General features: G+C 42.9%; 3 protein-coding genes across 3 annotated transcripts; 2 read left to right on the plus strand and 1 right to left on the minus strand.

The window, feature by feature from the left end:
• Nucleotides 1-313: 313 nt before the first annotated feature.
• On the plus strand, nucleotides 314-2,113 carry MAM_05713 (Vacuolar fusion protein mon-1; the record flags this gene model as incomplete). The annotated part of the gene is made up of 1 exon (XM_040824511.1): nucleotides 314-2,113. One exon carries the CDS (start codon nucleotides 314-316, stop codon nucleotides 2,111-2,113), a length of 1,800 nt encoding a protein of 599 aa, XP_040677490.1.
• Nucleotides 2,114-2,479: 366 nt separating this feature from the next.
• On the minus strand, nucleotides 2,480-2,878 carry MAM_05714 (uncharacterized protein; the record flags this gene model as incomplete). Its single annotated transcript, XM_040824512.1, has 1 exon — nucleotides 2,480-2,878. The coding sequence occupies one exon, from the start codon at nucleotides 2,876-2,878 to the stop codon at nucleotides 2,480-2,482; it is 399 nt and encodes a 132-aa protein (XP_040677491.1).
• Nucleotides 2,879-5,199: 2,321 nt separating this feature from the next.
• On the plus strand, nucleotides 5,200-8,193 carry MAM_05715 (uncharacterized protein; the record flags this gene model as incomplete). The annotated part of the gene is made up of 2 exons (XM_040824513.1): nucleotides 5,200-5,901; nucleotides 5,962-8,193. 2 exons carry the CDS (start codon nucleotides 5,200-5,202, stop codon nucleotides 8,191-8,193), a joined length of 2,934 nt encoding a protein of 977 aa, XP_040677492.1.
• Between the last annotated feature and the right edge of the window lie 4,131 nt (nucleotides 8,194-12,324).

Genomic DNA, 12,324 nt, shown 5'->3' on the forward strand with positions numbered 1-12,324 from the left:
GCTCACTGGGGCACACTCCCGTAGCAAGGCTACGACAAGCCGCCGTACATGGCAAGTCAAGGCGTCACGGCTCGAGTCTCGGCCTCATCTGCTTCAACTGCATCCCCATCCACATCCCACCCTCATCGTCATCGGCTTCCTCTCTGCTGTCTCTGCTGCTAGATCGAGTCGAAACATAATGTCCTGGCCTACTTGACAACATTCCAACATTTGTCAGTCCCCTATCTACCGTTGTATGCAAACGTGTCGACGTCACTCAAGCCACTCGTGACCTCCACTTTGAGATGCGACAACTACCATCTACGGCAGTATCATGGGCAGAGAGACTAGACCTCCCACCGAGGAGGACGAGAAGCCTCCCCCGTTGCCCCCTCGAAGAGCCGTAGCTACTACTGCAGAACCGAGAAGCTTGCAGGCTCAGCCTACCACGGCGTTGACGTCTGTGGACATCCAGACGCTCTCCTTTCCAGATGGATCTCGCGGCACATTCTCAACACCCGGGGCCAGATCAGTGTCCACCCCTGTGGCCAGTGGTTATGATTCCCCGGGACACAAAGCCAGAGTTTCTGGTGGGGAAGGCCTTGATGATGATGCAAGCATGATGAGTTTTGCCCCGACCCTGAGACCAGCTGGTGACATTGCAAGCTTAATGGTTTCCGAATTCCCTAAGCGCAGTCCAGCATGGAATTTGCTCCATGCCCAGTCTGCCACAGTTCAGCCATTCGAACGACATCGTTCCGGGGCTCAAGACGGGCTCGCCAGATTCGAAGCTGAACTGCAGCCTATTCCATCCCAAGACGACAAGGACGTCAAGGATGAAGAGCGATTATCAATGTGGAAGTCAAAGCGCAAGCATTACATGATTCTGTCCTCTGCCGGAAAACCCATTTGGAGCCGTCACGGAGATCTCGACCTCATCAACTCGTCCGTAGGAGTTATTCAGACAATTATATCGTTCTACGAAGGTGCCAAGGACTCTTTGCAAGGCTTCACCGCGGGCAGCACGAAATTTGTGGTTTTGACCCGGGGCCCTCTTCATCTTGTTGCTATAAGCCAGCTCGGCGAGAGCGATGCGCAGCTCGGGTCACAGCTCGAGGCCTTGTACATGCAGATTCTTTCCACGCTGACACTCCCCACGCTAAAGAACATATTTGTCAAACGACCATCGTCTGACTTGCGCAAGCCGCTCCAAGGCACAGAGTCCCTCTTATCCTCCCTGGCGGACTCATTCACCCTTGGCTCTGCATCGACTCTCCTAGGCTCGTTGGAGTGTTTGAGGCTGCGCAAATCTGAGCGACACGCCATCAACAACGCCTTTCTGAAGCTTCGATCCGACAAGCTGCTCTACGGGCTCATTGTCGCCGGTGGCAAACTCGTCAGCGTCATCCGGCCTCGACGGCATTCGCTCCACCCCAGCGACCTGCAGCTCATCTTCAACATGCTATTCGAATCAGACGGCATCAAGGGCGGCGGCGGCGAGAGCTGGATCCCAGTCTGCCTGCCTGCATTCAACAACAAGGGTTATCTGTACATGTACGTCAGCTTCTTCGAAGACATGGCAGACGAACAAGCACCCGACGGCCCAACAAATGTACGGACGTCCAGCGAAGAGATTGCCATGATCCTCATCAGCGCAGACAAGGAGAGTTTTTTCAGCCTCAAGCAAATGCGGGATGACGTTGCGCAGGCCTTGGCAAAGAGCGGCAGCCTGGCCATCATTCGCAAAGCGGAGCGCGCCGGCCGGCCTGACGTGTCGCACGTTGCTCCCGGATGCCAAATCAGCCACTTCTTGTACAAGTCGCGAGCAAACGTACAGTTTTGCATGTCGTCGCTACAACCGTCATTCGGCCATGTCGTCGAGAAACGAAGGTTGCTGTCGCTATATCACGAGCTGCATGCCTCGGTGCACGCTAAACACGCGCATCTGAAGGTTCTGCACTGCTCGAGCGACGAGGCGACCTGTCTAGCGTGGGTCACGCCCATCTTTGAGTTTTATTGCGTCGGGGGACCAAATTTGTCTCGCGCGGCGATGACTCAGGGAGCGAATAAGATCATTCAGTGGACCAAGAAAGAAGAGCAGAGGATATTCATCATCGGCGGAGGTGTATTCTAGCCACGAGTGTAGGTTATCCGCGCCTCATCCCCTTTTGGGACAGTGTTGTGTATCAATAAATAAATAGCTGGGTCGCCATAGTGCATAAGGTATATAAATTTATATACAGTGTAAAATTTCCGTCAAACGCCTCTTGGTAAACGAAACCTGTCGGTGTCTCCCATAGCTGTCCCCCCGGCCTTTTTTCCTTGTTCAAATTGCGAACTTCCCCGCTGGGGCCGCAAATTCTAAAGACATGAATAGTCGTGGGCATAACGCTCATGGTACGTCGTGAATATATTCGGGGCAACAGCATTGCTGCGGCATGGTCTGATTTTTTAGTGTTTTATCCCTTTTTTTTTTAATGTCCAATTTACTTGCAACGGATCATGACGACCGCGACGATTCCCCGTCGTCCGAGCGCCTCCGAGCCATGAACGACTTCCGAGCCCATTCTTTTATCCTGTCGTTGACGCCGGGACTCGCACTGGTCGCGCTTCGGCTAGAGTTTGTGGACGACCAGCTATCTTCGCGCGACTGCGGGGGGCGCGGAGAGTGAGCCGGCTTGGTGATGGACATGTCGCCGGGGTGCTGGGAGAGCGGCGACGTGTCGGTCTCGGTGGCGAGCGTCATTGTCGACGCGTTGAGGAGCGCCTCTGAGAATGGCGCATCAAAGTCTTCGCGGAAACGAGGGCTGCGCAGTTCGCTTCGGGGTCGCTTGGCGTCGGCATCGGGGTTGGCCGCCGGCATGGTTGTGGAGAGGCGTAGCTCGGGTTTGGATGTCATTTTGTCGTATTCAGATTCGGTGAGTTTTCGATTTTTCTTTGTGCAAGGGGAGGCAGATGGTGTCGCTGTGAAGAGAGGGAGTCGAGCTTGACAAGGGAGCGTGCAGGGTAATAATATACGGCCGGGACAACTTTTTCGCGAGAAAGAAATGCAAAAAGTTGCAAGAAGTCAATGTGAACACAGGAGGCGGGGAGGGGAGAGGAACTGAATGTTGGAATACAATGGTGGTGGTTCACAACAATCAGAGCCTGAGGGCCGGTGTCCAGACTCCAGGAACAGCGGGCAAACGGTGTCGGGAAACAGGGGGGAATAGTGGAAAGCCAAAACAAGAGCGGCCTGCAGAGACGCATCCAGATTCAAGACGAGGGTGACCAAGCATTGAGTTTCGCTGATGACGGGATGTCCAAAAGTGATTAGACGGGGCAAGCGTGACGGGGCGATGGGGGGGGATGAGATGGGGGCGCGCGATGGGGTGACAGGGTGACAAACCGGACCCTGTTGGTCCCCCCTTGGGGGGTTCGGCCATTTGCGAGCTGGCCATTGCGGGTTGCCCCTGAATTACTAAAAGTTCCTAGGAAGCCACCAGAACAAAGCGGGTAAGTGTAGAGCCAATAGGGGCTATTGTTGAGAGGAAAGCGGGGCACACAACAATCTGTCTCACTCGGTTCTGTGGCCAGGTTTGTTGGATCAGCCCCACGAGGCGCCAGAGTTCAGCTTGTGACGGGAGAGAATAATGAGGATTGGGTAATCAATCACAAGGTGAAAGAAGAAAGGAGGAAAAACAAGAATCATGATGCACAAACGGAACGAGATGTGCTTGCTGGGAGGTGCGCCCAGAAACCTCCCGACTCCCAGGGATTTGGCCATGTTAGGCTTCGCAGATAAACACTGAAAGGGGAGATCCAACGACAAGCACAGATTGCACACTAAAATTGTCTGTTCAAAATGGACTCGTCCGACTGGCCGGTCACGAGGGACGATCAGTCTTACGAACAGGGATGCATCGGAACAAGAAAAGACATGTTTCGCCAGTCGCGGTCCCATCCTGTGCTCCGTTCTTTACTTCTTTTGATTGGGATAGTAATAAGATGTCAGGTCTACGGAGTACAGACATGTGCGAGTTGGGTGTAATGAGACTCAGGGTTACCATGTATTTTCTTGCCGCCGCTTTGCGAAGTTGTTCTCTTTTGTCTCAAGCAATGGACAGGAGCACAAGGCCTGTCAATTTCCATCTTGTTTTGTTTGTTATGTTTGAGCGGAGCAGCACGTGAGCGCGTCGAAACATTTCAAATTCACCCACCCTCTTGGTAAGTCTGGTTCGGAGCTCGCTTCGCCCAAACGTTGCAGATTCCACATGACTTTCATCAGTCAGTCAGTCAGTCAGTAGTGGATTTCTGCATCTACTTCTCCGTGCAGAGGAGGACATGCACAGCCTACCCCGTAGACGCGATAACTCTCGAGCGCTCCCTCCAACATGCCTAGAAGGATCCGTTCAAAGAGCAGCGCAAACATTGCCAAGGCGCCGCCGCTCTTGGGGTTCCATGTCGCTTCTGCCTGCCGACTCATCTGGCCGGATGTGCTCGGTACGGAGTGCGTAACCACCGTGACTACTAGACACCCAGTACTCCGTACCTACCACGAGGTTTAGATGCGGGCCTCCTTCCTCCACTTTCTGCCGTGAGCTCCTTCCTTGATCAACCTCATGCCACCCACCACCTTCAGACTTCGCCCTCAATGCTCCTGCAAGTGAAGCGTATTCTTTGGCACAAACAAAGCTTAAAATTCACATCTCCTGAGTAACCATGTATTGGACGATTGATCGAGATTTCTGTCATCGCCTCGTCATGCTGTCGGTGCGGCAACCTCATCAGGGCGGGAAGGGCATCGCTGCCGTTGACACGCGCGGCCACCAGCAGCTCCAAGCCCACCATGCGTTGTTGCCGACTTGATATCACGCGAGGTCCATGATGTGTAGCGACTTCTCGCTTCAACGCTCGTTCGTCTTTGTCACAGCTGCTTGATTTGCCGAGCCCAGCGTTGGGCTGCCTCTACATGCAACCCGTGGCAACTCTGTCTTCATTTGTCTTTCATTCTCCCATTACCACTTTTTTGGACGACCATGTCTACCAACACCCAACTGTGACATGTTGCTGCAAGCCAGTATTTGGTCCTCGAAACTGTCAACCAATTCACGCCTTGTCGTGGCCCCAATCGTCTCCTTTTTGTTCCAACTTGTCTCATTACCGTTATTTATTTCAGTCTATCGTTATATCTTTGCCCAGCTCATGTATTAGCAGCCCGCGGCCTTTTGTGAAGTTACCATGGATGTTCTCAAGCCTCGTTTCAAGACCGCAAGTAACGGCTCACTTCATAGCACTTACACCTCCTACGGTTCCCATTTTCCTCCATCGACAGGCGTTCCAAGGGGACAATTTCCCCATCGGAGACGCGCGCTACGAAATGCCAGCCATAATTCGATATTGCCCCCGTCTCCAGGGCCGCTCACAAGCATGCTGAAGACAACCACCGAAACGGGAGATATTAGCATCTTCTCCATTCAACCGCCGGTGACTCCTGCAGCCTATCATCAGTATCCCAGGGCAAGGCCAGACATTCTTGATGGAGCACCTCCCGCAAAGTACACACCCAAGAAGGGTGAGAATTTCTACTACGCTGATGACCACAGACATTTTCGCTCTTACAGAGACACCGCTTCTGAGATCATTTCGCTCTATGGGTATGACAGTCAACCATTCTACATGACGCCAGGCTCTCCAATGTTCGATGACATCAGTCATCGATCTTATTCCATCACAACGAATAGCTCGCGTCAGCTTCCTTCCCAGAAATCTTCGGGGACTTTGCAGAGTCAATCCAGCCGGAGTGGGCTGCAACGACCACGTTCACCATTTCCATATCCAACACGGCTCAAGAGGCCAGGGGTGCGACCTGCGTCTCCTGCGGTAGCTGAAAATGGCTGTATTGATTACAACCGAATGATTGAGCTTGATCGTGTCTCGCAGGTACGAAATGAACAGCCTTGGCGAGAACCGTCGCGGGTTGCAAACTAATGATGCTTACAGAGAACTGTTCATGGGTCTTACAAGTCAACATGTAACAACTGGGTACGAAGGCCGCCTCCTCTGTCTCTCCGGTCCGACTTCAATCGGTCCACTGCATCGTTGCCCTCAAGAGCATCCCCCGGCCCATACTATCCAGGGCACATGCCTCACAGGTCGCGGACCCCGGGCTCATCGCAATCTGGAACAAGCAGACATGGACGATTTGAACGACATGCAAGAATGCCTGTTGACAGGTGTGGGAGATCTCCTAGTCTAACATCCATTGTTGACATGTACCGAAGACCTAGCACTGCCAAGGTTTCAAGACAGCCACCACAAATGGCCGGCTCGTTCTACTATGACTACAGCGAGGACTTTGACAGACCGGCCGAATTTCACCACGAAATCAGAGGACAGATTTCGATGGAACTCCTGGCTGTTCAACACGACGACGGTCAAAACTATGATGAGTTGGCGGTGGAATCAAAGCCTGACGGACCTGTTCCGCAAGATGCGGCCACCGACAACCCTATTCCCCATCCCTGCCCAGGTCTTGAATGCTGCGCAGAAAATGAAGGGCAGCTGGAGCCAGGCCAAAAAGTGGAAGAAGTGACAAGGTCTAGCGAAGCCGACGACACAGAGCTGAGCAATCTCATCGCTGCGCGAAGCCTATCTCAGTCTGCTCCCGCAGACCCTGAACCAGCAAAGAGCGCTAAAGGCCAGCTTCCGGGAGATGAGAATAACATGAGTGTCAATAGGGCAAGAGTTTCCAAATCAGATACATGCCAGTCGCCGAGGGCCGAGGGAGACTGGCCGAAGTCTGACTGCCATGCAAGTACAATAGGTGCTCAACAGGGATCGGACAAGGCACGGTCCTCCCTTGACCCAACATTGCCTGATTTTGCGTCTATATTCTCATCATTTGACTTGCTAGGCAGGTCTCCGTGCTTCAGGGCGGCAGACATTTCTGCTCGGAAACTTTCGGGTGACAGTGACGCTGACAGTGTTGCTTCGTCAAACCATGACCTGGACAACCTGAGACATCGTCGCAACGTAGCTGCTGTGAGAATCAGTACTACCGACCTCAATGATAAAACTAGACATGTCGGAGACGGGTCCGTGCATGAACAAGAGTTGGACATCCTATCTCCAGAGCCAATATCTCCTGCTCGTGAACTCAAGGTAAAAAACAGCATCCCGCAGCTCATGAAAGCTCTTCCGCCGTTGCCTCCAGGAGTGCCAAGCGGGAGAAGTCACAATAAGCACTCTTTCCGGAGATGGGACGACCAGCTGTTTGATCAACGTTCAGGTGACTGTCCTAGACCTCATGGCATCGTCCAAGAGAACGACGAAGTGCACTTAGCCGACATGATGCCATCTGGGTTGAAACAACAACCGCAGTCAGTCAAGAATAGCAGTCCTTCAAAGTTTAAAGTTCGAATCAAGCCGTCATGTTCACCAATTATTGGCAGTGGCGACGCCAATCGTGCCGATACCAAAGGAGATGTACATGAATGGCCACACCCATCAACTTCACAAGCAAAGCCGAGACTAAAACTCAAACTCTCACGAAGCCAGATTGGCCAAGGGCGGCCGACCACAGGAGAACCTTGCAACAGGGTCAATCGGTTGAAGCAATGCAATTCGTTGGCGGATTTGGCCTTGTACTCCAACGTGGGAACCAAGATTGGGCAGCGCTCTGCAAACGAAGAAAAGGCCAGAGTCAATACACAGTCTGAGGGCTGTGTCCATTCTATTTTCGAGGCTCAGCATGGTCAAAATAGCACAGGAGACAAGTCGCCTCAACCGTCTGATCCCTTCAGTATACCCTACCCGCCCTCACCAGAGGACAAGTTGAGCAAGAAACGGTCCCTATCGTCTTCAAACAAAGACACCCTCGTTCAGAGGCCAAGTTTCAGTTCGGACAGGAAGCCCGTTCAAGAGAATGGCTTGCGCAAAAAGATGTCCATGTTTCGAATGCGAATTGCAGAGTCACTGACGGCCAGACCTTACAGAAAATGCAAGAAGATTCGGGACTTGGAGCAGAGTGACAGTCACATTTCAATTAATATGACGCTGAAAGGTTCCGAGAAAAATCTCAAAAACATTGATAAGGACACACCCCGATCCAGCAGCAATAATAGGTCCGATTGGGTGACGGACCGTGTCAAGCGCTGGGCTATGGATGCCAGACGGGCTCTACGATCTTATGTTAGACGCACTTTGGATGGATCATCGCGATGGAGTGAATGATAGAAACGTTTGTTTACTGATGGAATGTCCGGTTTGGAGGTCTTGAATGAAGGAGCCTTGTGCTTGGGTCAGGTTTCCAGTATTATTCAGTTGTTGGAACAACACTTGTTGGCTTGTTGGGAACTAGGTATCGTCAGACGCATCTAGCTGGGCGTTGTATGACTTAGCTCGTCGTAGTCGATATTAAGACCCAAATTCTATTACTGCCCTACCCAGGCAGCTATTACATGAGAACCTATGGCCTAGGGCCTAGGAGACTGGTGAAATGCTGAAACCCGAGGGCCGATGCCACGTGCGGCGAGGGATGAGAGGTAGGTGGAGGCGGAGGCGGAGGCGGAACTCGAAGTCCGTCATCGCCAGTGGCCATTACGGTCGCACATTAGCTCGCATCCGCAAACGCTGCCACTACAATTTTCCGATTTTCTAATTTTTAGATTTTTTAAAAGTGCAGAGTTATATAGAAAAAATTCCTCCTACCTTAATATATAAATTAAACTTTATACTATAATTATTCTAGATTTATATTAAAACTAGTTCTATATTATTTCTAAATTATTTCTAAATTATTTCTAGATTATTTTAAAATTAATTTTAAATTAATTCTAAATTATTTCCTACTTTAATATACTAAGACTATATAGATAGCTTAAAAGTCTTAGAGAGACTATTTAATAATCTCTTTAGTATAGTGTATTTTATAGAGATATTTTATTTTAAGTTAATAAGCTTCTTAATAAATAGAATAAAAATGCTATTAGCCTTTAAATATTATAATACTAGCTTTTAGCTTAGAGGCTTTTAGGTATTTCTAGAGTATATATCAAAAGCTTAAAGCCTTTATATAAAGAGATTTTAGAACTATTTATATAAGAAATACTAATTAAATTAATTTACTACTTTATTAATAAGATTCTTTAGCAATATAATTAGCAACTAGTAAGCTTATATATACTAAAGATATAGCTTTCTTACTAGAAATTAATATAGTAGTAAAATATATAAATTATAAATTAACTTATTAAGTAGATTTAATTCTACTTCTTTTTCTATAAATATTCTAATTAATTAATTCTTTAGAATTTATAATAATATAATAACCTTTAATATTTATTATATACTATTTATAAGGTTTGCTAGTAGAATTATATAAAAAGGTATATTTAAATAAAGCAAGAGTAAATCTAAATTCTTTCTAAAGTAATTTAATTTCTTAAAAAGAACTTAAAGTAAATATTAGTAATCTATAAATTTAGTTATAAATATCTTTACTACTATATATAATAAAAAGCATAAGTACTAATTTTATAAAATTAGCTTTATAACTTTTATTAAACTATTTTTCTAGAGAAAGTTTAATACTAAAGAGAAGGCAATATATAGTATTATACTAACTTTTAAGTACTTATACTATATATAATAAAAAGTATAAGTATTAATTTTATAAAATTAGCTTTATAACTTTTATTAAACTATTTTTCTAGAGAAAGTTTAATACTAAAGAGAAAGTAATATATAGTATTATATTAACTTTTAAGTACTTAAGCTAAATTTTTTATAGTACTTAAATAAATATAAGAAACTTAAGAAATATAGCATTTAAATATATATATATATTAATATATACTTATACTATATTATTTAGTTTTACTATAGTTACTTTACTATAACTACACTAAGTATACTTAAGTAGTATTTATTTATAGTTTAATGCCTTAAAATATAGCTATTCTTTATAAGATTAAATTATAGTATTAAGACTTCTCTATAAGTAGCAGTATAAGTAATGCTAGTATCTACTAAAACTAGTTTAGTTTCCTATTATAATATAGATAGAAATTAGTTCTTACTTATATAAAAAGATTAAATTACTTTATACTATATATATAGTTCTAGCAAATAAAACATTAGAATTAAAAGCTAGTAGTATTACCTCTATATAAGTACTTCTAACTAATAAATATCTTTCTTCTATAAATTAGCTAAGTATACTTTATTTATTAAAGGCAATATTAAAGACTAAATTGCTCTTTATATAGTATATATACCTTTTATTTAAAATAAGTTTGCTAACTTTATTACTTTATAAAATAGCTATAAAATTTATATATAAAGAAATTATTAGTATATTAAATCTAGAATTTCTATAGACTTATATTATATATAAAATGCTCTAAACTAGAGCATTCTACTAAGTTCTAATAATAATATAGCTAATTAATAAGCTCTATATAATATACTTATACTACTTTATAGAATTAATATTAAATTATTTCTTACTAAAATTATAAATAAATAGTATATAAAACAGCTAGAAGAGCTAGGATATTTTAATTATAAACTTAATAATTACACTTAGCTTTATATATTAGTTTACTTTTTACTATAAGATTAAATTTAGAATTATTTTAGAACTAGTTTAGAACTAGTTCTAGAACTAAGTTTAATTCTATATAGAGAAGCTTAAATATATATATAGTAATATTAATCTACTAATTTATATATATACTAATTATTTATAGTACTAACTTCTTTAAAATAATTTTAAGCTGTATATAAAATTTAATCTTTAAGGCAATCTACTTCTATAAGACTTCTAAAGGCAAATATAAGACTTTTAGGACAAAGAAATTAATAGTAGCTAGCACTTTTGTCTCTTCTAAATAAGTTGCTGTCTCTCTAAGCTATAAGTACAACTTGCAGGACTTTTTATTAAAGAAGACTCTACTTGCTCTTTAGGCTGTATAGTATTATTAGCTATAAAGCTTATAGAAAGTAAATTATTAAAGCTTATTAAACTACTCTACTTAATTAAGTAAATTAATAAAGCTAATAACTTTATATTTAGAGAGAGTATTATAGTTAAGGGTAAATTAAATGTACTTAAAGTTAGTAATTATAGTAAATTAAATTAAGTCTTATTTATATCCTCTTGTTATAAATATAAAAGATAGAAATATATCTAAACTAATATATAGCTACAGTAAACTAAGTCTATAACAATAACCTTCGCAAGCAATTTTCCATCGTTATAACCCGACTACAGAGATTATATCGTTAAGATGCAACTACTCTTTTAGAAAAGAGCCCCACTTTTGCTAGTAGATAAAGCCTAATAAGGCTTAATAAGGCCTGATAAGGGATTTTAGGGGGAGTAAGGTAGTGTGTAATTATAAACTTACATATATTAATAAGCAATATTTACGAGAAAAATCGCTATAGGTAAGAAGTCACTTTTATATACATAACATATAGGAAAGGTACTTCACGCCTAGGCGTGTGTGCTAAATCGCTATAGCAGGGGATTGTTATAAACCTGCTTTACTATATCTTTAATATTCTATTTATATATATTATCCTTATAAAATAAGTTAAAGACTATATATAATATAGTGTATATCTAAGGCAGAAGTTAAAATAATCTAGCCTGCTTAGACTATATTTATTTAAGCTTAAAAGAGATATTATTATTAAATTATACTATAAAGCTTAGTTAAATATACCTATTTATCTATTGCTTTTTATATAAAAGTTAATTATTAATATCTAACTATAGAAGTAGCTAAAGTTTAATTAGGCCTAGTAGAACTAGTTAGTATAAATATAGAAGCTAGTCTTAAATTAGTTTGTAATTAATTTATATCTCTACCTAGCCTATTTGTTTTTTTAGAAATAAAAAAGCCCCCTTAAAAAGTACTAACTAATAGTAGTAGAATAAGCTAAATAAGTAGCTTAGCTAAATTATACTAAGAGTTTTTTTGTGTGCTTAAGCAAGTTGCTTATAATGCTTTATTAGCTCTAGCTTAAAAGTTCTTCCTAAAGTTACTTATATAATTTTATTTTGTTTATATAAATAGAATATAGTAAGAATATTATTAAGCTTTTATTTATCTTAATAAATTAGAACTAGACTAAGACTACTATAAATCTAGTTCTAAATTAATTTTAATTAGAACTACCAGTACTATAGTAAAGGTAAAATTAAGCATCTAGATATTAACTTTAAATCTTATTATATATATAATATAATGCCTTAAAGTAATATTTTTACTGCTAGTTATATAATATTTTGCAGTAAATAACTAGAAGAAAAAGATAGAATAAAGAGTAAATTAAAAAGAGAAAAGAGGGAAT

Source organism: Metarhizium album (assembly GCF_000804445.1).
Source record: "Metarhizium album ARSEF 1941 chromosome Unknown scaffold_15, whole genome shotgun sequence".
NCBI classification, from domain to species: domain Eukaryota; kingdom Fungi; phylum Ascomycota; class Sordariomycetes; order Hypocreales; family Clavicipitaceae; genus Metarhizium; species Metarhizium album.